This window comes from Vulpes vulpes, chromosome 13, assembly GCF_048418805.1.
Source record: "Vulpes vulpes isolate BD-2025 chromosome 13, VulVul3, whole genome shotgun sequence".
Taxonomy (NCBI): Eukaryota; Metazoa; Chordata; class Mammalia; order Carnivora; family Canidae; genus Vulpes; species Vulpes vulpes.
Window position 1 is genome coordinate 88,620,420 of NC_132792.1, and position 27,140 is coordinate 88,647,559.

The 27,140-nt window shown below is 41.8% G+C and overlaps 2 protein-coding genes across 3 annotated transcripts; both read left to right on the forward strand.

Moving 5' to 3' along the window:
- Positions 1 to 18,968: 18,968 nt before the first annotated feature.
- On the forward strand, positions 18,969 to 22,249 carry LOC140595109 (uncharacterized). The gene is made up of 4 exons (XM_072733708.1): positions 18,969 to 18,990; positions 19,118 to 19,720; positions 19,965 to 21,087; positions 22,119 to 22,249. The coding sequence occupies exons 1-3, from the start codon at positions 18,969 to 18,971 to the stop codon at positions 21,002 to 21,004; spliced, it is 1,665 nt and encodes a 554-aa protein (XP_072589809.1). The 3' UTR covers positions 21,005 to 21,087; positions 22,119 to 22,249.
- ZBTB14 (zinc finger and BTB domain containing 14) lies at positions 19,630 to 26,721 on the forward strand. Of its 2 annotated transcripts, XM_072734992.1 has the most exons (3): positions 19,630 to 19,959; positions 22,304 to 22,387; positions 23,495 to 26,721. In XM_072734992.1, exons 2-3 carry the CDS (start codon positions 22,385 to 22,387, stop codon positions 24,839 to 24,841), a joined length of 1,350 nt encoding a protein of 449 aa, XP_072591093.1. In that variant the 5' UTR covers positions 19,630 to 19,959; positions 22,304 to 22,384; the 3' UTR covers positions 24,842 to 26,721. The 2 variants fall into 2 exon arrangements, with proteins under 2 accessions (XP_072591093.1, XP_025861677.2); XM_026005892.2 differs by lacking the exon at positions 19,630 to 19,959 and having other exon boundaries at positions 21,133 to 22,387.
- Positions 26,722 to 27,140: the final 419 nt, after the last annotated feature.

The following is a 27,140-nucleotide window of genomic DNA, read 5'->3' on the forward strand; positions in this document are numbered from 1 at the left end:
CCTTTTTGTCTTTTAATTTTCATTTTAAGTTACATTCTATCTTTTCATTGTATTTAATTTTTTGTACATATATGTTTTTTTCTTTTGTTACAATTTTGGGATCTAGTTTTCTAACACATGAACAAAAATACACACAGGATCCATTGCTCTATTGTGTTCACCTATCTAATTATATTCTTTTTTTTCTTTTGGTTTCAAGTCTCTTCTGATTTGTTTTCTTTTTTTTTTCTCTGAGGTCATTGTTGTCATTTTAGTATTTTGTTCCCTCATCCATCTATTCTTCTCTGGGTAGAATGACAAGACAGAAAAACTCACCTCAAAAAGAGAATAAGAGGCAGTACTGACTGTCAGGGACCTAATCAGTATGGACATAGTAAGATGTCAGAACAAGAGTTCAGAATAACAATTATAAAGATATGAGGGAGACTTGAAAAAAGCATAGTAGACACTAGAGAATCCCTTTCTGGAGGAATAAAAAAACTAAAATATAATCAAATTGAAATTAAAAAAAGCTATTAAGGAGATGCAATAAAAAACAGAGGCTCTAATGGCTAGGATAAATGACATAGAAGAGAGAATTAGTTGGGATGCCTGGGTGGCTCAGCAGTTGAGCATCGGCCTTTGGCTCAGGGTGTGATCCTGATGTCCCGGGATCGGTCCCACATCAGGCTCCCTGCATGGAGCCTGCTTCTCCCTCTGCCTTTGTCTCTGCCTCTCTCTCTCTCTCTCTCTCTCTCTCTCTGTCTCTCATGAATAAATAAATAAAATCTTTTTTAAAAAAGAAAAGAGAATTAGTGATACAGAAGACAAAATGATGGAAAGTAAAGTAGCTGAGAAAAAGAGAGATAAAAAACAACTACTGGATCACGAGAGGAGAATTTGAGAGATAAGTGATACCATAAAACGAAACAATATTAGAATAATTACGAATCCCAGAAGAAGAAGAAAGAGAGAGGCAGGAAGAAGATATATTGGAGCAAATTATAGCAGAGAAATTCCCTAGTCTGGGGAAGGAAACAGGTATCCAAGCCCAGGAGACACAAAGAACCCTTCTCAAAATCAATAAAAATAGGTCAACATCCTGACATATAATAGTGAAACTTGGAATCTCAGAGACAAAGAGAAAAATCCTGAGTACCTCGGGACAAGAGGTCTGTAACCTACAAGGCTGGAAACATTAGACTGGCAGCAGACTTATCCACAGAAATCTGGCAGGCCAGAAAGGACTAGAATGATATATTCAGGGTGTTAAATGAGGAAAATATGTGGCTAAGAATATCCGGCAAGGATGTCATTCAAAATAGGAGAGAGAAAAAAAAAATAGGAGAGAGAAAAAGCTTCCAGGACAAAGAGAAACTAAAAGACTTTGTGATCACCAAACCAGCCCTACAAGAAATATTAAAAGGGATCTTTTAAGCAAAGAGAGAGCCCAAAAGTAACATAGGCCAGAAAGGAACAGAGACAATATACAGAAACAGTAACTTTATAGGTAAAACAATGGCACAAAATTCATATCTTTCAATAGTTACTCTGAATGTAAATGGGCTAAATGCCCCAATCAAAAGACATAGGGTATCAGATTGGATAAATAGCAAGATCCATCAATATGTTGTCTTCAAGAGGTTCATTTTAGACCCAAAGACACCTTAGATTTAAAATAAGGGGAGTAGAAAACCATTTATCATTCTAGTGGACATCAAAAGAAAGCTGGGATGGCAATCCTTACATCAGACAAATTAGATTTAAACCAAAGACTGAAATAAGAGATAAGGAAGGGCACTACATCATAATTAAAGGGTCTATCTAATAATATCTAACAACTGTGAATATTTATGCCCCTTACATGAGAGCAGCCAGTTATATAAGCCAATCAATAACAAAATTAAAGAAACACATCAATAATAATACAATAATAGTAGGGGACTTTAACACCCCGCTCACTGCAATGGACAGATTATCAAAGTAGAAGATCAACAAGGAAACAAGGGCTTTGAATGACACTCTGGACCAGATGGACTTCACAGATATATTCAGAACATTCTATCCTAAAGCAACAGAATACACATGCTTCTTGCATGCATATGGAACAATCTCCAGAATAGATCATATACTGGGTCATAAATCAGGTCTCAACCAGTACAAAAGATTGGGATCATTCCCTAAGGAATTTTGGACCACAATGCTTTGGAACTAGAACTCAATCACAAGAGGAAATTTGGAAAGAATTCAACTACACAGAGGCTAAAGAGCATCCTACTAAAGAATGAATGTGTCAACCAGGAAATTAAAGAATAATTTTTAAAACTCACAGAAACAAATGAAGACAAAAGCACAACTGTTCAAAACCCTTGGGACGCAGCAAAGGCAGCCCTAAGAGGGAAGTATATAGCAATACAAACCTGTCTCAAGAAACAAGAAAGGTCTCAAATGCACAACCTAACCTTACACCTAAAGGAGTTAGAGGAAGAACAGCAAATAAAGCCTAAGCCCAGTAGGAGAAGAGAAATAATAAAGATTTGAACAGAAATTGATGAAATAGAAACCAAAAGAACAGTAGAACAGATCAATGAAACTAAGAGCTGGTTGTTTGAAAAAATTAATAAGATTGATAAACCCCTGGCCAGACTTATCAAAAAGAAAAGAGAAAGGACCCAAATAAATAAAATCATAAATGAAAGAAGAGAGATTACAACACCAAAGAAACACAAACAATTTTAAGAACATATTATAAGCAACTATATGCCAACAAATTAGGCAATCTGGAAGAAATGGATGTATTCCTGGAGACATATACAGTACCAAAAGTGAAACAGGAAGAAATAGAAAATCTGAACAGACCCATAACCAGCAAGGAAATTGAAGCAATAATCAAAAACCTCCCAACAAGCAAGAGTCCAGGGCCAGATGGCTTCCCAGGGGAATTTCACCAAACATTTAAAGAAGAATTAATAACTATTCTTCTGGAGCTCTTTTAAAAAGTATAAATGGAAATAAACCTTCCAAACTCTTTTTATGAGGCCAGCATTACCTCGATCCCAAAACCAGACAAAGGCCCCACCAAAAAGGAGAATTATCAACCAATATCCCTGATGAACATGGATGCCAAAATTCTCACCAAAATATTAGCCAATAGGATCCAATAGTACATTAAAAAGATTATTCACCACAACCAAATGAAATTTATTCCTAGGCTGAAAGGGTGGTTCAACATCTGCAAATCAATCAATGTGTTACATCACATTAATAAAAGAAATTGGATAGGGGATGCCTGGGTGGCTCAGCTGTTTGGTGTCTGCCTTCACCCCAGGGCGTGTTCCTGGAGTCCTGGGATCGAGTCCCACATCGGGCTCCCTGCATGGAGCCTGCTTCTTCCTCTGCCTATGTCTCTGCCTCTCTCTGTGTCTTTCATGAATGAATAAATGAAATCTTAAAAAAAAAGAAAGGACAAAACCATATGATTCTCTCAATGGATTCTGAAAAAGCATTTGACAAATTACAACATCCTTTCTTGATTAAAACTCTTCACAGTGTAGGGACAGAGGGAACATACTTCAATATCATAAAAACTATCTATGAAAAACCCACAGCAAATATGATCCTCAACGGGGAAAAACAGAGCTTTTCCCCTAGGGTCAGGACCATGACAGGGATGTCCATTACCACCACTGCTATTCAACATAGTATTAGATGTCCTAGCTTCGGCAATTAGACAACAAAAAGAAATAAAAGCTATCCACATTGGCAAAGAAGAGGTCAAATTCTCCTTCTTTGCAGATGACATGATACTCTGTATGGAAAACCCAAAAGACTCCACCCTCAAATTGCTAGAACTCATACAGGAATTCATCAAAGTGACAGGACATAAAAATCACTACACAGAAATTAGTTCCATTTCTATGGACAGAAGAAAGAGAAATTAAGGAATCAGTGCCATTTAGAATTGTACCAAAATCCATAAGAATACCTAGGAAAAAACTTAACCAAAGAGGCAAAAAAATCTGTACTCAGAAAACTATACAACACTCATGGAAGAAATGGAGGAAGACACAAAGAAATGGAAAAATGTTCCATGCTCATGGATTGGAAAAACAATGTTGTTAAAATGTTTATGCTACCTAGAGCAATTTCTACATTTAATGCAATCCCTATCAAAATACCATCAACTTATTTCACAGAGTTAGAACAAATAATCCTAAAATATGTATGGAACCAGAAAAGACCCTGAATAGTCAATGGAGTGATGAAAAAGAAAACAAAAGCTGATGGCATCACAATTCTGGACTTCAAGCTTTATTAAAAAGCTGTAATCATTAAGACAGTATGGAACTAGCCCAGAAACAGACACATAGATCAATGGAATAGTATAGAGAACTTAGAAATGGACCCTCAACTCTATGGTCAATTCATCTTCAACAAAGCAGGAAAGAATATCCAATGGAAAAAAGACAGCCTCTTCAACCAATAATGTTGGGAAAATTGGACAGCCATATGCAGAAGAATAAAACTGGACTATTCTCTCACACCATATGGAAAGATAAACTCAATGATGAAAGATCTAAATGTGAGACAGGAATCCATCAAAATCCTAGAGGATAACACATGCAGCAATCTCTTTTACCTTGGTTGCAGCAACTTCTTGCTAGACACATTTCCAAAGGCAAGGGAAACAAAAGCAAAAATGAACTACTGGGACCTCATCAAGACAAAAAAGCTTTTGCACAGCAAAGGAAACAGTTAACAAAACCCAAATACAACTGAGAGAATGGGAGAAGATATTTGCAAATGACATATCAGATAAATTATATCCAAGATCTATAAAGAACTTCTCAAGCTCAACACCCAAAGACCACATAATCCAGTCAAGAAATGGGCGGAAGACATGAACAGACATTTCTCCAAAGGAGACATGCAAATGGCCAACAGACACATGAAAAAATGCTCCATGTCACTCAGCATCAGGGAAATACAAATCAAAAATACAATGAGATTCCACCTCATACCAGTCAGAATGGCTAAAATGAACAAGTCAGGAAATGACAGGTGTTGGTGAGGATCCAGAGAAAGGAGAACCCTCTTGCATTGTTGGTGAAAATGCAAACTGGTGCAGCCACTCTGGAAAACAGTATGGAGGTTCCTCAAGAATTTTAAAATAGAGCTACCTTATGACCCAGCAATTGCACTCCTGGGTATTTACCCCAAAGATACAAATGTAGTGATCCAAAGGGGCACCTGCACCCCAAAGTTTATGGAAGCAATGTCCACAATAGCCAAACTATGGAAAGAGGCCAGATGTCCATCGGCAGATGAATGGATAAAGATGTGCTATATATATACATATATATATATATATATATATATATGTATATATATGATGTAATACTACTCGGCCATCAAAAAAATGAAATCTTACCATTTGCAACAGCATGGGTCGAACTAGAGGATATTATGCTAAGTGAAATAAGTCAATCAGAGAAAGACAGTTTTCATATGATTTCATCATATGTGGAATTTAAGAAACAAAACAGAGGATCATAGGGGAAGAGAGGAAAAAATAAAACAAGATGAAACCAGAGAGGGAGACAAACCCTAAGAGACTCTTAATCATAGGAAACAAACTGAGGGTTGGTAGAGGGGAGGGAGGTGGAGGAATGGGGTGACTGGGTGATGGGCATTAAGGAGGACACATGACGTCATCCGCACTGGGTATTATATAAGACTGATGAATCACTGACCTCTACCTTTGAAACAAATAATACATTATGTTAGTTAATTGAATTTAAATAAAATTTAAAAAATAAAATACAGGTACAAACTTCTAATGTAAATAGTTACCTTTTTTTTCAGTGGAGCATTACTCTAGTGTTGTCTTGTAATATATGGACTGGTTCAGAGGTCAAACAAACATATTGGTAAATATATAATTCCCTAGGATGGGCATACCTAGTTAGCATACCTAACTGCTCTACTTTTTATTTATTTATTTATTTATTTATTTATGAGAATACACAGAGAGGAGAGAGAGGCAGAGACACAGGCAGAGGGAGAAGCAGGCTTCATGCAGGGAGCCGGACGCAGGACTCGATCCCGGGGCTCCAGGATCACACCCTGGGCTGCAGGCGGCACTAAACCGCTGAGCCAACAGGGCTGCTCATGCTCTACTTTTTAAAAAGAATTTATCAATCACACATTTCCCTATGAATATTTGTTTAAGTTATTCTAAATAATATTTTGCAAATAGCAGTAGAATGAAATTATGTAAGTAAATTTTTCAAATGAAATATATACTGCTCCAAAAAGATCTGTTTAGAAAGATAAGTTGTTTCACTCTGACACTGAAGACAGAATGAGAAGCTAATGGACAATTTGATCATTTCCTTTTCCAGTTACTCAAATGGATTAAATATTAGCTCTGGAAAGATCTATGTGTCTTTATGAATTTCTTAGAACTTTGGTTGAATTGTTTCTTTTTTAACTGGAGATTGAGATCATAACTTTTATTAATATCCAATAAGAGGAACATGTGAAAATATATTAGCTTGTTCACTAACCATAAAGATAGTCATGCAATACTCAGGGTCATTTGTTACTTTTATTATTCCTCGGTTTGAATATATATATATATAGTAGCAGCTAATAAATTAACTGGCTTAAATTGATGCTTGGCCTAGTCATCCCGAAGAAAAAGTGGAATTTAGATCAAATAGGGTAGTTAGGTTTGCAGACAGATCTGCTGATTATCAAACTAATTATGAGGAGAAGAGGAACATTTCATTTATTCATCAGTTCAATCTTGTCTGTAGTCTCATTTGTAAGCATGGATGGTAAGGAATGACCAATTTTTTGGACAGAGCTTTGGCCTGATTTTGGAAAGATATGGCAGTGTTATAAAGATATCATCTTGGCTCGAATGAAGAATCCCCTGAGTTGTTTTTCTCCGTTCAATGTCGATCCCATCCTGCAGAACAAATACCGCCTTCTTACTTCTGCCAGAATTCAAGCATTGGAGTCTGAAGAAGGAAGTCCATAGCTGACCATGCACCGGGAACTGTGTTAATATCTTAAAAGTATCATCTTACGAAAATCTCTCATCACTCTGAAAGTCCCTGAATGGTCCCCTCACCTTTTTTTTTTCCTATAAAGAAATGGTTCTTGGGCAGCCCCAGTGGCCCAGCGGTTTGGCGCCACCTTCAGCCCAGGGCATGATCCTGGAGACCCGGGATCCCGGACCAAGTCAGGTTCCCTGCATGGAGCCTGCTTCTCCCTCTGCCTGTGTCTCTGCCTCTCTCTCTCTCTCTCTCTCTCTCTCTCTCTCTCTCATAAATAAATAAAATCTTAAAAAAAATGGTTTTTAACCATGGCTGTATCTTATGGTCAGCTGTTGTAACTCCTGACCATCCAGGCCACACCCCAAAGCAATTAACCAGAACCAATGCGGGTGGAGCTTCAGGCCCGGCATCTTTATTTTATTTTTTTAAAAGATTTTATTTATTTATTCATGAGAATACACAGAGAGGAGAGAGAGAGAGGCAGAGACACAGGCAGAGGGAGAAGGAGGCTCCATGCAGGGAGCCCGACGTGGGACTCCATCCCGGGTCTCCAGGATCAGGCCCTGGGCTGAAGGCAGCGCTAAACCATGATTACTATAAGCAGCTAAGGTTGATAAAGACTGTCCTCAGGAGTCTACAGGAATCTTAGCCCTCACCAGAGGCCATTGTGCTCATAATTTTCTCAAGTGGGCCTCCTCCTTTTATATTCCTGCCTGGAATAGAGCAGGTGTCCTCTTTCCCTTTCCAAACCTTTCCCCCTTTCTTCTCTATAAAAGCCTGTAGCTGTGATTGTCAGGTCATCTGACTATCAAACCTACCACCTGTCCTTTGGCTGTCCCCTTCCACCTACCACCCCCTTCAGACCACTGTCACTCCCCCTTATTCCTTATTCTCTGAAGATTTTAGTTCAGGAGCCTCTGAAGCCATGTTAGAATTTGTCCAGAAATACACCAAGTCATTGTTAAATTACAGGGCATTGACCATTGCATGTTCAATAAACATAAATATAGTGTCTCAGCAGCAAACTGAAACAAAACCTGTCACATTGTCACCTGTCCCTCCCAGATTGATGCAGAGTGGGGGCTGGGACATGTGTCTTCCCGTGCTTCTGTCCTTTACTTCTGTCTTTGCTTTTCTTCAACACAAAAAGCATGCTTCCACATCAGCCCTTTTGTGCTAGCTGTTCTTTTCTCCCTGGAAGGCTCTTTGTCATCATCTTCACTCACCAGGCCTCCTCACCTCCTTCCAACCTTGGCATTGGTGGTATCTTCTCAGCGAGGTTTTCCTGACAACTTCATTAAAAATTGCTCACCCATATTTCCAGCCTTCCTACACACCTCCACTGTTATACTTTTCTTTACGGCACTTCTCATTAGATGACATAATACACATTTCAATTATTTAATTGTTTCTTGTCTGCCTCCTAGGCAGGAATATTTGTGTGTTTTGATTATGCTGTATCCACAGTGCCTACAATGCCTGGCACAAAATGGATACTCATAACTATTGAATTAATCTGTTAACCCTAAGAGGTAGGTTCTATTTTTGTTCTGATCATACAGATAAGGAAACTGAATCTTGAACCAGGAGGTAACCTGCCTAAGAATATTGGCTGGTAAGGGGTAGCAGCAGGATCCAAGTTCAGTACTCAGAGACTGGGCAATTTCCCACCAATTACACTGCTTTTCTTTCATATGTTAAATGGAAGATTCACCTCCCAACTTCGTAAATGAAGGCTAAATTTTGAAGTAGATAAGAAACTAAAGAATATTATATTTAATGGTTGCTCTATTTCAATGACCATTTGACCAACTATTATAATTGTGTTTAGACAATGAGAAACTGAAATATTTTTTAACAATTCATCCTGAATATTGCAAGGGTACATGAGGTACTGAGAGGGAAACATGCCAGATGTGATTAAGGAACAGCAAAAACATAGTATTGGAGGGTGGAAGTGGTACAGAGAAGCAATAATCCATGCAAAAATCCATGAGTACAGATGCTGGTTAGATAAGTTTTTATTTCAATTTTTACTGAGTTATTCATTGTACTGAGAGTGAAATCTTTATGACTTAGAAAAATAGTTTTTGTACAAAAGAGGAAATGATAATTTTAGCTCACTAAAACTAAGAATAAATGCTTTGCAGGGTTTTCTTTCTTTTTTTTTTTTTTGAAAAAGCTTTAATAATATTTGGCATCATGATGATAATTTTGGTAAATTAAAATATTAATTCTAACCCAAACTGATGAGTCAATTCTTTGTATGATATGTACACTAAACAATTTACTAAACATCAGAAATAATATAACAGAGAGTTTACATATTTTACATAAGCCATAATGTCAATATGCTGGATGATCCATTTCAATAAAGTAGCAGGAAAATGATCCTAAGTAGTTTGGGTCACTGAAACAAGAATTCCACGTAAGTAGAATTTGGTAGATATTTGTATTTAGTATTAGTAATAGGAGATTTAACTTGAAATCCATTTGCAAATTAGAAAACTATCATTCTTTTGAAGTGGAATGGTTCAGGCTGGTGTGTCATGTGTCCAGGCATTGTCACAAAGTAGAAAAGTAATTGACAAGCATCAGCCCATATGATGGATGAAGATCTATTCCATAAATTGTAAGTGTTCACATTTTTATAGAAGCCCGGAGAAAGCCAATTTCAGCTCAGCTTAACATGCTAGCTCAAAGAGAATAAATATTTTGAATATTAATATAAGAATATATGTTTCACTCTCAAGGATGAAATATTCTTTGCTTAAGAACAAAAGTCAAATCTCAAGATTTGTCCTCTAGAAATGAAGAAAACTCTTGAGGGTAGATCAATACTTTACTCTGGTATAAATCAAGTCACTGAGCTGTGAAACTGATAAGAGATAGAAGAAGAAAGAAAGGAAACTAAAATTATTCTGAAGTTTTAGGAATGCAGGGCTATATGAAGATAACAATATTCTTTGGTAATCAGCTACAGCAAGGAAGAGGAGTCTTGCTGGTAGTGTAGTAAATTTAAAAGGATACAATACACTCTCATAGAAATGTTTTAGCAAAACAAAACCCACAGAATTTTAAAAAGGGCCAACCTTGGTGTTAAAGCATATAAAAAAGACTCAGGAAATAAATGACAAAAGAATAGCTCTTTGACAGCCAAATGTGACAAGGTAGTTCTGGAATGAATCCTGAAACCAGTTAGAATAAAAAAAAAAAACTATGCAAATATAAGGGGCATTATTGGGACAAATGGTGAAATTTGAATATGGATTGTAGATTATAGTATTGTATCAATGGTAAATACTTGATTTTTGTCATTGTACTCTGGTTATATAAGAGACTGTCCTTATTTTTAGGATCACACAGTGAGATATTTAGGGAAAAGAGGCATGATATCTGTAATTTACTCTTTAAAAATGATTCAGAAAAAAATGTGTGTTGCGTGTCTTGTATATGTGTGTAGATAATGAAGGAGAGAGAAAAAAGAGCAAATGACTACAGAAATGGGACAAAATGCTAAAATCTGGAAAAAGGTAAAATGCATATAGGAATTCTTTTTACTCTATTCTTTCAAAATAAGAAGTTGCCAAAAAAAGAGAACTCAAAAATACTCCCACATTAGAAACAAAATAATATGATTACATAATACTTGGATTATTAAATAACACTGGTTAAAAAGGGAAATAATAAATCTAAGAAATACATAGAACTGAATGTAAGTAAAACAACAAGGAAAAACCAGTCCTTGGGAGGAAACCTAGCTATTTAAGGTAAGTGTATTGGAAACAAGCAAGCTTATCACCAAACGAGCAGTAACTTTACCACTTTTTTTCCTTTCTGGTCCTCCCACCACTTGGTTCTAGATGCAGATTGTCATACATGTGCCCCAAATTTCTGACTGAAGAATAGGAAAAGGGGACTCCAGGAAGGCAGAAAGTACCAAAAAAAAACACAAAGAGAAAGGAGCCCAGAAAGCAGCCCCATAAAATTGTTTACAAATTGTAGGCTCACCTAGGAGCTGGACGGATTTGATGCTAATCAGCATATAAAAGATTTTGAGAACTGAATTAACTGATCACAGCCCACACCCTAGACTGGCTAATGCATGGAAAACACTTGAGAGAGATCCAGAGAGTACTCCAAAAATATCAAATCACAGTCCACAGAAAATATATTAAAATTTGTGACCAGAATCTAACCTGGTTGACTAAAATTATCAACATTTTCCATAGAATTTAGCAGTCTAGAATCTTATATTTCAAATGTGCAAGACACAATCCAAAATTACTCAGTGTACAAAGACCCAGGAAATCTCAACTCATTTGTGAAAAGACAATCAACAGAAGACAACATTATGTTGACAAACATGTTGGAAGTAAGCAACCAAAACTTAGTTTTGGCGGATTTTATTAAAATTCTCCAACAAGGGCAGCCCGGGTGGCTCAGCAGTTTGGCACCTGCCTTCAGCCCAGGGCGTGATCCTGGAGACCCGAGATCGAGTCCCACCTTAGGCTTCCTGCATGGAGCCTGCTTCTCCCTCTGCCTGTGTCTCTGCCTCTCTCTCTCTGTGTGTCTCTCATGAATAAATAAATAAAATCTTAAAAATAAATAAAAAATAAATAAAATTCTCCAACAAGTAACCATAAATACTGTTAAACAAACAAACAAAAATAGAAAGTCTCGGCAGAGATATAAAGAAAAATAAAATGTAAACTTTAGAACTGAAAAAATACACCTCATGTGAAAACACTCACCAGATGGACTAAGTAGCAGAATGGAGATGACAAAAGAACAAGTCCGTGAAGTTGAAGATAAATCAATAGAAATTATTCAATCTGAATAACAGAGAAAAAAGATTTTTAAAAATAAACTGTCATGATCCTATGAGAGAATTGAAAAAGAATCCCAACATTCATGTCATTGAAATCTCAGAAGAGATGAAAGAATGTGATGCTGGAAAAAATGTGAATATTAATGGCTGAAAACTACCTCCCGGGGCAGCCCAGGTGGCTCAGCGGTTTAGCGCCGCCTTCAGCCCAGGGTGGGATCCTGGAGTCCCAGAATCGAGTCCCACGTCGGGCTCACTGCATGGAGCCTGCTTCTCCCTCTGCCTGTGTCTCTGCCTCTCTTTCTCTCTCTCAATGTGTGTCTCTCATGAATAAATAAATAAAATCTTGGAAAAAAAAAACTACCTCCCAATTTTTAAAGTTTCTTTTTAAATTCAGTTAGTTAACATACAGTATTATATTAGTTGCAGGTATACAATATAGTGTTTCACACTTCCATTCAACACCCAGTGCTCATCACAACAACTGCCCTCCTAAGTCCTCATCACCTATTACACTCATCCTCCACCGACCTCTCCTCTGGTAACCATCAGTCTGTTCTCCACAGTTAGAAGTTTGTTTGTGTCTCTCTTCTTTTCACTTTGCTAATTTGTTTTCTTTCTTAATTTTGTTTCTTAAATTCCACACGAGTGAAATCATGTGGTATGTGTCTTTCTCTGTTTCACTTAGCATAATATTCTCTAGCTCTATCCATGTTGTTGCAAATGGCAAGATTTAGGTTTTTTATGACTGAATAATATTCCATTGTGTATATACACTGCATCTTCTTTATCTATTCATCAGTTGATGGACACTTGGGCTGTTTGCATATCTTGGCTACCATAAGTAATACTGCTATGAACATAGAGGAGCATGTATCCCTTTCAATTAGTGTCTTTGTATTCTTTGGGTAAATATGGAGTACCTTTACTGCTAGTTTGTAGGGTAGCTCTATTTTTAACTTTTTAGGAACCTCCATACTGTTTTCCAGAGTGGCTGCACCAGTTTGCATTCCCACCAACACTGCAAAAGTTGTTCCTTTTTCTCCACATCCTTGTTAACACTTGTTGTTTCTTGTGTTTTTTATTTTAGCCATTCTGATGGGTATGAGGCAATATCTCACCGTAGTTTTAATTTGCATTTCCCTGATGTAAGTGATAATGAACATCTTTTCATGTGTCTGTTGGCTATCTGGATGACTTCTTCGGAGAAATGTCTGTTTATATCTTCTGCTCATTTTTTAATTGGATTGTTTTTTGAGTGTTGAGTTTTTAAGTTCTTTACATATCTTGGATACTGTTTATTGGATATCTCATTTACACATATCTTCTCCATCCTGTAGGTTGCCTTTTAGTTTTATTGGTGGTTTCCTTTGCTGTGCAGAATCTTTTTATTTTGATGAAGTCCCACTAGTTTACTTTTGTTTCCCTTGACTCAGGAGACATACCTAGAAAAAAGTTGCTATGGTCAACATCAAATACGTTACTGCCTGGGTTCTCTTCCAGGAATTTTGTAGTATCAGGCCTCACATTTAGGTCTTTCATTCATTTGAATTTATTTTTGTATATGGTGTAAGAGTGTTCTAGTTTCTTTTGCATGCTACTGTCCAGTTTTCCTAATAGCATTTGTTGAAGAGACTGCCCTATTCCCATTGGATATCCTTTCCTGCATTGTATAAGATTAATTGACTCTATAGTGGGAGTTTACTTCTGGGTTTTCTATTCAGTTCCATTGATCCATGGGTCTATTTTTGTACCAGTACCATGCTGTTTTGATTTACTACAGCTTGGTAATATAACTTGAAGCCTAGAATTGTGATGCCTCCAACTTTGCTTTTTCTTCTTAAAGATTGCTTTCACTATTCAGGGTCTTTGTGCTTCCATACAAATTTTAGGATTGTTTGTCCCAGCTCTGTGAAAAATGCTGTTGATATTTTGATAGGGATAGCATTAAATGTGTAGATTGCTTTGGGTAATATAGACATTTTAACAAATATTCATTCTTCTAATTCATGGGCCTGGAATGTCTTTCCATTTCTTTGTGTCATCTTCAATTACTTTCATCCATGTCTTATAGTTCTCAGAGTATAGATTTTCACCTGTATGCTTTATCTTTAGTATCTTATTATTTTTAGTGCAATTGTAAATGGGTTTTCTTAATTCTCTTTCTGCTACTTCATTCGTTTGGTGTATAGAAATGTAACAGATTTCTGTATATTGATTTTGTATCCTGCAACTTTACTGAATTCCTTTATCAGTTCTAGCAGAAAGCTACCCAAATTCAGAGAAAGATGAACCTACAGATTCAAGAAGCTCAATGAATCCCAAATAGGATAAACTTAATGAACTCCATACCCAGAAATATCATAATCAAAATGCTAAAAACTAAAACGAAGATGTTGAAAGTAGCCAGAGAAAAATAATTACCTGTACAGAAAAACTGTTTTGAAATAATATAATATTTGTAGAGAATTGCCAAGATAGTACAGAGTGTTCCCATAAAGAGTTCACCCAGTTCCTTCTAATGTTAACCCAAGGAGATCATGAAGGAACTCTCTGGGTGACCAGATTTCAGAGAAAGGAGGAGCAACAGGCCATCTTGGCATAGGGATCCAGGATCTGGTGCTCAGAAGAAACCAGATGTTCCATGAGATTCAAACCCACACAGAAAGGATCCCTCCATTCAGCCAACTCCATTCTTATGCAGAAATTCCTACACAACTATAAAGAATGCTTGTTCTGGTGCTCCTTGCCTCGGCAGATGTTCAAGGCATTCTCTTGATTAACTCTCCCCCCTCAAAGAGTGGCTGCTGACCCAGGCTCTTCCTTCAGAGGTCAGATGTGACAGAGAAGTCCTAGGGTGCAGTTTCTGAAAGGAGGATATCCTGTTCTTTCCTTCTTCTAGAAAAAGAGAACAAACCTCCCTTGAAATTCACCATACCATGGGACTTCCTTGGTCCAGTATGTCCAAAGTTGGCAATAAAAAATGTCTACAGCAAGTGCTGGATTCAATCTTCTGTCCACAAAACCAGAAAACAGAAGCGAATCATATTCTGAGTATAACTTACCTTCCAAAAAGCAGAGTTCTGAAGATACAGAACTAACACAAGGTACTTTTTCCCCTTCCTACTAAGGTAACTTTGTTTTGTTGTCTTCTAGTTTTTTTGCTATTAATTAAGAGACTATCTAATGGCTTAAGTGGAAGTTTGATATAATTATACTTCTTAGAATAATGTTCTATTATCATAGATTATTTGAATGTGACGTGTATAGATTAATTGCTTCCATTTTATTCTATTTGTAGGTAATGTAATTACAGTATTTTTATTTTTAACAAGACCACTAAAATAATCTGGAAACACAGCAATAATATTTTTTTTTCTTCTAAAATAAGTTTGAGCTTTTCCTTTTTTGGTCCTACTGCTAATATTGAAGTGACTATAAAATAGTTCCAATGACAATTCATGGCAATAGAATCCTTAGGATAATGTTTTACAAATGTATACTTTATAAATGTGAGTCTTATTAGTAATTTGTTTTTTTAAATTTGGTTTTCAGATAGTGCATGGTATTTTCATTGTTGTTAATTAGCAAATTTCTTCTACTGATCCAGAAACAGTAATCCTACAGCTGTTCAAATGGAAGTTTGCCTGGAATTGTACTACTTACCATCGTGCTTAATAAACGTATTTACTCAAAAGTAAATTTCATGAATAAATTGTTAACTTTTCTATATGATAGTGAAGGATCGTATTTCTCTTGATGGTGTTTAAAACATGACCTGAACTGTGATAAGAGTTTCACCTGTGTGGTCTCAACATTGGAGATATTTGAAATTCAAAGTATATGTCTGGGGCAGCCCCAGTGGCTTAGCGGTTTAGCACCGCCTTCAACCCAGGGCAGGATCCTGGAGACCCGGGATCCAGTCCCACACGGGGCTCTCTGCATGGAGCCTGCTTCTCCCTCTGCCTGTGTCTCTGACTCTCTCTCTCTCTGTCTCTCTCTCTCTCTGTCTCTCATGAATAAATAAATAAAATCCTATTTAAAAAAAAAGTATATGTCTGTACTCCAAGAGCTGAATTTATTCTAGTTGTGAGACTAATAGATTTACCTAAGTCAATGTTAGTTTTAAAAGAAAAGCTCTCTGATGGCTGTCACTGTGCGTAGCATAAAAGCCAAGGCACTTCCCGCAGCCACAAGGCACTGACAAGTCTAGGTCCTGCTGTTCCCCCGGCCCATGCCATGCTCACTGTATCAGTGTACCCTGGTCACTCTGTCTTGTTGCAGAGCCTCACACACACCCTTTCATTCTTCCTATTCTCCCTGTGACTGAAATACCATTTCCCTCTTTTCCTATATCTTCCTCATCCTTCAGGTCTTAAATGTATATCTTTGGAGACACTTGTATCGGTTTCTCAATTAAAAATTTGTTCCTCTTTTCTATCACATCTTAGGCTTTTTCACGTTTATTAAAGCATGTATTACAATGTGCAATTGTAAGATTATTTATGTGATTATTTGTTGAATGTGTATATTCACACCTCTGTGTTTTTAGGGATGGGATCTATTCCTTGTCCATGGACTATATTCAGTGTTTTCAGAGCAGTGAGGGGAAGTTGCTGATTGGCCTGTGGTGGGAAATTTTTCCTTGTGCAGGCATATCAGGTCTGGCTGTGATAACAAATCACAAAACACAAGCTCTCAAGGATTTTTAAAAACAAGCATTTACTTCTCACTCATGGACTCATGGATGAGCTGTTACTCATCCTGGCTTACCTGGGCTCAGGTTCTGGGTCAGCATCATTCTTAGGTCTGCTTGTCATTGAAGAGCCCAAGTGGAAGAGGCAGTAGCAACACGGGCATGGTCTTCTCATTGTGGACCACACACAACACAGGAGGGAGAGCAGAAAGAGGCTGCTTCTCCAAGCCTCTACGCAGAACTTGCTCATCCTCCTGTCTGCCTACATTCCACTGGTCAAAACCAATCAGAGGGCCCAAGTCAGTGTGATAGAGAAATCAACTCCACCCATCTATGAGAACCCCAAAAGACTTAACCTTTCCAAACATCCCTGGGAGCTGCTCCATAACCACTCCAGATTCCATACTACAGACTCCATACATCAGGCCTCACAATCCTCAGAAGCAGATTCAACTCAAGAGGAGTCTGTGGGCATCCCAAGCGAGAAACTGGGTGCTCCCAGCAGAGTAGCTAGACAGAGAAACCCACATAGAGTTACTGCATTCCTGGTAGGGAAGACAAGATTTCCTTCAAGGGCCTCAGGTCTGTGCATTTCAGGAAGACCCTTGACCTCCTGTCAATCCCACAATGTGCCCGTGTAACTCCCCTTGGTATCAAGTTCTAGGTTGTCACTTATCTGTCATCAATATTTACTGAGGGCCTCCTGGGTGCTACCCAGTGCTGAGTTAAGGCTGGTGACCAGGCAAAGTGCCAGGTCAGGGTCAGGCCCTTCCTGTATGGTTTCTCATCACCATCCTCCTCTTTCCCATGGAGTGGCCCCTTTAATTTAGAACCATCCCCCATGACCCTTAGGAAGCAAGAAACACACAGGCAGAACCTATAGAACAAATGAGAAAAGGGGGTTAATTGATGCAAAAGCCAAGGTGTCAGGAATCTATCACTTGGGAAATGCAGGGTAGTGCTTGAGAACTCCTCTGAACTACTTCAATTTCATCAGATTAGTCAAATCTTGGGGAGACTTTACAGAGCCATATGTAAAAAGACTGTCTTTACATAGCAGGCTGATAATAAATATACGTAGAATGAGTGTATAAACCCATACAATTACGTGGTAATGAAAGCAGGAACAGTGCCAGACAGTGAACCCTAACTAAATGCTAGCCATGTCCACACACTGGTAAATGCACTGACAGCTTTACTGCTTGATAGCATAACCCTATGATATAGTACTATTATTATTCCCTTTAAATACAAAACAGGATTGAAATGTAATCTTAAAAGCCATGTAAACAAGAATAAACAAGCCCAGCCTATGGCGTTAGAAGAAATGAGGCCACATAGGTATCAAGTATGAGCATGAACTTTGGCCATTGCAGCCCTGCCCCTGCCACTTAAACCCACCATCTGTGGAGAGTGGGCAGGTCACTTAACATCATAGAGCTAATATTTGAGCTAAGCACTTAACTGAGCATCATTTCATTTAATCTGCACAACTGCTCTGTTAGGGATTTCCATTATCTCCATTTCAGAGAATAAGAAGCTGAGGTTTAAAAAAGCTAACCAGGGAACACCCGGGTGGCTCAGCCCTTGGGCGCCTGCCTTTGGCTCAGGTCCTGATCCAGGGATCTGGAAAGGAGTCCCGCATGGGGCTTCCTGCGGGGAGCCTGCTTCTGCCTCTGCCTATGTCTCTGCTTCTCTCAGTCCGTATCTCTGATGAATAAATAAATCTTTTTAAAAAATAAAATAAAATAATAAAAAAGCTAATCAGTGTACCTAATATTTGAATTGGATGTCTGACTGACTCTACAACTGGTCTATTCCGTTTCATTCAGTAGACCTACTAAATGCCATGCTTTTGTGAATATCAGAGGATGTACATACAAGTACCATTTGAACCATTGAAACTAATGTCAAAATTAATACTATAAAATCAACTGAGACCATCAACTGAGAATTTCTTTAGCATTGAATACAGCCCAACACAATATCATTTCTTCAATCTTTGCTGTGTAATCATCACATAGGACCAAGAGGAAGGTCCCACTCTAATTTTCAGATGTTAAATCATGCGTGTTTTTGTGAGATGCTGTTAAAGTGAGTGTGATAAAGCGGCATAAGCAACTCTGAGGTGATGCAGTAGTGCCCTGCACCTAGGAGCGGGAGGGACCTGCCAGGGCCCCAGGCCCGACACAAGCCCAGACACCATCACAGGGAAGGAACACGACGTGCGTGCTTTGAACACCAACGGAGACATTATTTTTACTGAACCTGAGTGTAAGAACCGTGCTTTTGTCAGTGTTCTCCGAAGGGGCTACAAATGAAGTCAGGTCTAATCTCACTAACGCCACAGACACGAGCTAGGGCCTCCAGCCCCCGTGACTTTCCCTTGAGAGTCCGGATGAATCAATGCACGGGCCCAGGTTTGGCGGGATCCAGGACGTCCCCGTTCTTCTGGGAGGCTCGGGTCACCCGACACGTTCCAAAGAAGGAAGTCAGGTTTTGCATTTGCTTTGCAAACGTTTTATTCAAGGCATGCCATTCTCCCAGTTTCCAGAACGCAGCGGCACCGCCGGCCAGGACCCCGCGGCCGAAGCGCGCGTCCCGGGTCCGCCGGTGCACGCGAAGGCCGAGGGTGCCCGGGTCCCCCAGCCGGTCGCCGCGGACTAACCCCGCAGCCGCGGCCGCAGCCGCAGCGCCGGACCTGCGCGCGCCCGAGGGCGGCACTGCCCCACGAACATGCACACGCACGGGAGCGCCGCGCTCCCGCGTCCCCGGCGCTGCGCCGGCGGCGGGCGCGGGCGGGAGCCCCGGCGTCGGAGCGGGAGGCGGGAGCACCAGACTGGGCGGGTGCCCGCGAGCGGCGCTCGCGCTTACGCTCCTCGGCTCGCGAGGCCCCGCCCCCGCCCCGCCCACCTCTTCTCCCGCGCGCGGGCTCCGCGCGCCCCAAGCCGCGCGCGTGCGCGCGCGTGCGCAGCCCAGGGCCCTCCGGGGGCGGCCCCGTAGACTCCATCGAAAGCGTCGCAAGGTCCCGGATTAACCCTTTCCTCGTTCGCCCATTTAGAGGCCCGCGAGGTTCCGTGCCTGCGCAAGCCGGCGGCGCGCCTTCCCCCCAGCCCGCACCGCGCATGCACGGGAAGGGGGGGGGTGCCGGTGGGGGTGTTCACGGCCGGCTAGACATTCTGTGCTCGTGCAGGAGGAGGGCTGCTACCATCAGGGACGTGCACGATTCCCTCCCACCCCGCCCCCTCCCCAAACTCCAAAAAAAAAAAAATTCCAAAATACACCGCCACCCACCGTGCCCCCGCGCCCCGCGTCCAACCCGCCCCCGGCCTGCTTGCAGTGAGCGCGGGGAGCCCACGGCGAGTGTCTGTGGCTGTGCCAGGCTGCAGGTAAGCGCGGGCCGGGGGTGCGGAAGGGGCCCGGGCCGTCCGCGAGGCGGGCGCGGGGGCGCGGGGGCGGCCGGCCGCCGGCGCGGCGGGGCGGCCCGGAAGAAGCGCGTTCTCGCCGCGCTCTGGGGCACCAGCCAGCTCCAGGAGGTGCGGGCGGGCGGCCGGAGGCGGTGCGGCGCGAGCGCGGCCGGGCGTGGGCCGAGGCCGGGCGGGCGTGGGGACCCGGCGCCCTGGGGGCCGCGCAGGCCGGCGAGCGGGCTCCGGCGGCGGCGGCGGCGGCGGCCCCGCGCGCGCGCTCGCCGAGCCTCGGCGGCGGAGTTCATGGCCGCCCCCGCTCGCACCGCCGCAGTGCACCGCGGTGGCGGTGGGGGTGGGGACGGCCCCGAGCCCGGCGCCGAGCGCGGCCCGCCGGGCGCCGCCCCTCCGAGCCGCGGGCCCCGCCGGGGAGGGGGCCGGGACCCCCGCGCTCGCACTCCCGGCTGCGCCCGCGGAGCTCCGGAGCCGGCCGCGCGCCGCCCCCGCCCCCGGCCGCGGGAGGGCGGGGGAGGGCCCGGCGCGAGCCGGCCGGGGAGTGCGCGGGGCGCGAGCTCCGGGCTCGCGGGGCGCGGCGCGGGGCTGCGGAGCCCGGCCGCACGCCCGCTCCCGCTCCCGCTCCCGCTCCCGCTCGCCGCCGCCGCCGGCCCTCCCGCTCGGGTTCGGAGCGGCGGGCCCCACTCTGCGCCGGACTCCGATTAGGAAAGAACAAGCGGCCCTTCCTCCTCCGGGCTCCGAGGCTGGGGCTTTTGTTCGGGGAGGGCTGCAGACGGCCCGTCCGCCCCCCGCCTCCCGGGCCCGGAGAGATGAGAGCGAGGCCGCAGGGGCTCCCGAGCCCGCCGGGGTCTGGCGCTGGGCCCTCCGCTTCCCGCCCATGCCGGCCGTGCGAGCCTGCCGCCGGGAAGTCGTGCCGCCGCCATTGTCGCGGCCGCTCCGGGGCAGGGGAGGCGGCGGCCGCCGCTTATGTAAGTCTGCCTTGGCGGGGCCGCTGCCGCTGCCGCCCGCCCGGTAACGGCGGCGCTCGGGGAGCCGCGGCACCGCGCAGCCCCGCCGCGGACGAGCAGCTGGGGCTCCGCCTCGCCCCCACCGACCCAGGTAACTGGCGGCGGCTGCCTTCCAGTTGAGCTCACCTGAACTTGGTAGGAACTTGGTGACCGCAACACCTCAGCAGAGGGAAACGGTCCTCGGCGATCTTGAGAGCACGGGAGCCAAATAGCACCCTGAGCCCCCCCCCCCCCCCAAAGCAGAGTGGTACAAAGTCATGGGTACCGCAGGGCCACTCCTCTCCCTAGTCCCGTGCACTTTTATCCCACCACCCTAGGAAGAGTTACAGTGGTGGGGAGTGATCAGGTAGGAAGGTTTTGGTGCCTGCCTCCTGGGATGACTGCAGGTCGAGGCGCACCTGGGGGACCCGCACAGTCCTTGAGGTGGGGCTGCCCCGCTCTCACGCCGTGCAGATGGGAAACACCCTGGTGTGTTTTTCTGTAGAGGGAACTCTTGAGGGTTTTCAGAGCGTTGGTCTGGAAGTTCAGGTCTTGCACCACGATTTTGGTGCAGCTCAGTCTCTTGGTCCTACCACACCAGAGTTTGTGTGGTCCCTGTTCAGTGGAGGAAACATGGTTCTCAGGATATTGGTCTGCAGGATGGAGCCCCTCTGGTAGGAGTTAAAACTCTCCTAAAGGGATGATTCTTTGAGCCTCCTGTGAGGATAGAGGTGAAAACACCTTGACTTCTCAAATAAAACCGTAAAGACTGTGTAGCCTTCTCTGCTACATCACAGAGAAGCAAGGAAAGCAGCAGCTACTGTTCCTTCTCCAGTGTTAACTGTTGGGGATGTACACTTCTATAACTTGATGTTTATTTAAAGATGCACACTCTATGTTTATGTAAGCCTAGAGATAAATGTGGAGGGCTACATCACCAGCAGGACACCGTGGTGGTAAGGGGAGACTTACTGGCTTTTTCTGTATCTATGTCGCTATCAATATTTGTGCACATATGGGCGTGGGCTTCTTTGGTGAGAACTTCCTTAGTGGTTCTCCAATCCATTCCTCCAATCCCAGTGTACTGCCCCTGCATGCCCCGAGTGCCACAGCCTTCATCTGTTCTCATTCATATCTGTTCAGAGCTGGACCTGATGCTGCCAGTCACCCTCCTCTCTGTTCCCAACCTGAAAATGGGTACATGTGCAAGTGGCAGGACAAGAAAGGAAAGTTTATTTTTTTTAAATTAATTCTTGAAAACATTCTTGTTTAGAATTTGGGATAGAGGGAGATCCTACCTTATTCTTGTTTGTCCTTTTCTCTTGTAGGACTGGCGTGCCCCTGATCAGAGTTATTCTGATCTGAAGAATTTGGTGTTTAAAGCATTAAGATAATAGCCTGAGTTGTTCATGGTAACTATAACTTTGGATAATAAGTCTTGGAAATACAGTTTGGTGTTTCCCTCTCTGTCTCTCTCTATATATATATTCATTAGCACTTCTATTTTTTTGGGGGGGGAATGCTCTGTTAAATAAAAAGACGATATTTCAAAAAGGAAACATACAGAACACATTATTTTAAAAAGATAATTCTTTAAAAAAAAAAAAGTTAATTCTTTAACATGGTCTTTTGTGCCATGTGTTTCCTGCCAGTTCAGTATTTCTTTTGCTTATAAACTACTCCAGCACTTGTCAAGTATATCCAGTCTTGATGACGCTTTCATCTGGATGGCATCCAGATGGAGTGAAGACCCTTACCACTGTCTTCCCAAATGCCATCTGAAGGTCATATTAAACCTTCATTGAGAAGTGGCCCAAAGCTGGTGAGGGAAAAAGCAGAAGACAACACTAAGTGGAGTATTTTGGCAATGATCTCCCTTTCTGGTTCTGCAACAGTGATTTATCTCTTCTGTCAAGGAAGTATAACACTGAGCACTATTATTTCGCTGAAACTCCTTTTCTCTACGTGGAATTAGAATAGACACGATAGGCATCCTACCTCCTTGCCTTGGCCCTCTTTCCTGAAACCTTGAAGTTATTTGTTATCACCTCCAGTTGTCAGGAAGCATAGGTTTTACAGGTAGTTTGCCTGGATTTGGGTCCCAGCTCTCCAGTAAGTGACTCAAATATCGAGCAGGTTCCTAAACTCATGTAAAAGGCGGGGCTAGCAACACTTATGTTTAAGGCTATTTGATCGGTACATTTGTAAAGACTTGCAAAGCACGTGGAACAGTGCCTGGCACGTATTATGTGCCCAATAAAAGTTGGTGTTACTATTACTAAGCAAATACTTCTTAGGTATTTTGAGTATTTTTAAGTATTTAAGATAAATAGAAGTAACAGTATGGCAGTCCCTTAGCTGGGATTAGTGTGTTATAATCTAGAATCACTTCTAGCGTTGATTTTCAGAAATTGTTAGGTACTAAAAATTGATCAGGAAGTAAAAGTCTGCCTATGTTTTCCTATATGGAAAAATATTGTTTATAATTATCAAACTTTGTTTTTGAAATTTTTTTGTAGGAGTTTTTCATCAGTATGTCTGAAACCATTAAATATAATGACGATGATCATAAAACTCTGTTTCTGAAAACGCTAAATGAACAACGCCTGGAAGGAGAATTCTGTGATATTGCTATTGTGGTTGAAGATGTGAAATTCAGAGCACACCGGTGTGTTCTTGCTGCCTGCAGCACCTACTTTAAGAAGCTTTTCAAGAAGCTTGAGGTTGATAGCTCTTCAGTAATAGAAATAGATTTTCTTCGTTCTGATATATTCGAAGAGGTCCTGAACTACATGTATACAGCAAAGATTTCGGTGAAAAAAGAAGATGTTAACTTAATGATGTCATCAGGGCAGATTCTTGGTATCCGATTTTTGGATAAACTCTGTTCTCAGAAGCGTGACGTATCTAGTCCTGATGAAAATAACGGCCAGTCGAAAAGTAAGTATTGTCTCAAAATAAATCGCCCCATTGGAGATGCTGCTGACGCTCAGGATGACGATGTGGAAGAAATTGGAGACCAGGATGACAGTCCCTCTGATGACACAGTAGAAGGCACCCCCCCAAGTCAGGAGGACGGCAAGTCGCCCACAACGACGCTCAGGGTTCAGGAGGCAATCTTGAAAGAGCTGGGGAGTGAGGAAGTTCGAAAAGTAAATTGCTACGGCCAGGAAGTAGAATCCATGGAGACCCCAGAATCGAAAGATTTGGGGTCCCAGACTCCTCAAGCCTTAACATTTAACGATGGAATGAGTGAAGTGAAGGACGAACAGACACCGGGCTGGACGACGGCTGCCAGTGACATGAAGTTCGAATATTTACTTTATGGCCACCATCGGGAGCAGATTGCCTGCCAGGCGTGCGGGAAGACCTTCTCTGACGAGGGCAGGTTGAGGAAGCACGAGAAACTCCACACGGCCGATAGGCCGTTTGTTTGTGAAATGTGCACAAAAGGTTTTACTACACAGGCCCACCTGAAAGAACACCTAAAAATCCACACGGGGTATAAGCCCTATAGTTGTGAGGTGTGTGGAAAATCCTTCATCCGTGCCCCAGACTTAAAGAAGCACGAGAGAGTTCACAGTAACGAGAGACCATTCGCGTGCCACATGTGTGACAAAGCCTTCAAACACAAGTCCCACCTCAAAGATCATGAACGAAGACACAGAGGGGAAAAGCCTTTTGTCTGTGGCTCTTGCACCAAGGCGTTCGCCAAGGCATCGGATCTGAAAAGGCACGAGAACAATATGCACAGTGAACGGAAGCAGGTTACCCCCAGTGCCATCCAGAGTGAGACAGAACAGTTGCAGGCAGCAGCGATGGCCGCCGAAGCGGAGCAGCAGTTGGAAACAATCGCCTGTAGCTAGAGGTGATGGGACAGGACCATTTTGCCTGAGCCCCGGAGACTGCATTGTTCATAATACATGAACGCCAGTCACTGTACTTTTGTGGAAACTTATGGAGCATTGTACTCACTGGACTTAAGGCAGTGCTTGGTTAGGTATTTTTAAAAACTTTGCAAGGAAATAGTGTTCCTTGGTTCTGACCAAACAGTCTCACTGTCCCGTCTGGTGTCTAGTAGTAATGTTGCCAGTAAGCCCTCCCCCACCCTCTCTTTTTTACGATTTTAATTTGAGAACTCCTGTGTCCAGTTCAGAAGTGAGAGACTTCTATTCCATTTTTAATTCCTCTGTACGCTTGCCGCACCGGCACGTGTACTGCACAGAGTGATAATTGAGTAAATTGATTTCCTAATCATCACGCTTATATGGGACTTATGGTCAAAACAGCATTTTTAATAACTTAATAAAAGTACTTCTTGTAGATGCAGAAAATACTGATGGGTGGTTGACCAAGAACACCCCCGCGGATATGAAAACAAGTTCCAGAATTGCAGAATGGTATTAGATTTATATTTGGTTTGTTAATTTTGTATCACTGTTTTTCACTGTTTTTGTGGACAGATAATGGTTGCTTTGCTAAAGTGCTTCTTCATTTTGATTGCCCACACCCCACCCCAAAAGATGTAGTCAGAAGTCCCAAGCAAAGGCTAAGCAAACCCACAGGGATGACGATGGTCTGGGGGCTGAGTTCTTTCTGTTCCTCTTTTTTGGAGCATTGCTGCTCTGCAACAGATGGGGTTTGTGGGATAGACCAGTTGTTAGAGGGATAGCAAAGGGGGAATAGGATCCTGGCTCTCAGGGACAAGGTTTTCACGTTTGCAACAATTCCAAGATTTTCTAGATCAAAATAATTCTTAATTGATTTTGAAATTGGATTTTTATTTAGGATCAAAATTAGGACAAGAATAGGTATGCTTCTTCAGATACACTTGTGTCACTTAAGAGAATGTCATCAAGCTTTTGGGCTCTCTGCAGCACATGATTTATCCATAAAGGAGATGTAATATCGTTACTTAAATTAATAAATGGAAAATCTTTTTTAAGTGTGTAAATAGTGTAGAAGTGTTGGTCTTATGTATTTCAAGTAAAAGTAGACAGCTGCACCTTTTTTTGCACATTGGATTAAAATAACTTCCATGAGCAGCAAACATCAGTCTGTTTTTTTAACCAATATTAAAGATTGTAAGACCAAATGTTTATTTTTTTGAAGTATATTTCATCATTGGTGGTTACAATTTTAAGTAGAATTTGATTACCATTTCATAGCCATAAACAAAATTATAAACACTTCCAATTTTGGTGTATGAAAACTTTTTTTAACCATTTCTTTAGGAATATATTGGAATACCAAAATAGTTTGAATTACTTTCTGTAACAAAGTATTAGTCAATTATTTCAGAATGTACAATTTTAGAAAAATGTCATTTTTTAAAACTTCTGTTTGATTCCTAGGAATTTTTTTTCAAGTTACATTAAAATAATTTCATTTCATAGCTTGTTGCATTAACACCTGTAATTACTGTTGTGGGAGAAATTTTATTTTTTAAATTGATGTATATGTTATGCCCAAGATTGTAGGATGAAGATGCTACCTTTTAAAGAGACTTATTTATTGGTAAAATGTTTAATTTAATTTCCTTTCTTAAAAGTTGTTTATTCTGTCCTAAAAGTAGTCCTGTCACTGTGTTTATATGCTATTAGTGGAAGGGGAACTGATTGGCGTTCCTTGGCTGTTTTAACCAAAGCAAAGGAGAAATAATTTTCACATCTTGTTGATAGCTCCTTCAACAAACCACTTTTTGGGACTTCATTTTTTGTATATAAAAGAAAATATACTTCTATCATTCCTGTTTTCATTTTTTCATAGCAACCTTTCACATCCAGGGCTCTACCAAAGCACATTTTCTATGATGTCTTCATCATGGTTTTACAGTTAAACCTGTGGTATTGAAACCACATAGTCATGGTGGTACCCCAGAAAAGAAAGCTTAATTTTCAGCACACTTGATTTGTATTATGTAAATATCTATCATGTGTCCTATTTTGCATGAGAAATGTATTTGTGGTTTACTGTGTCTACCACCAGTACTGGGTTTGTATGTGTGTTAGCATGCATGTTTTCTTTCTTTTTTTTTTTTTTTTTTTGGTGGCAGCAAAGTCATCACATGGTAGTTTGTCTTTCTTCTGGTCTTTCAGGCTGCCTCCTTCCAGCCAGCTGGCTTGAGTGGTCCCCTGGACAGTGAAGCCATCATGCTAGACCTCT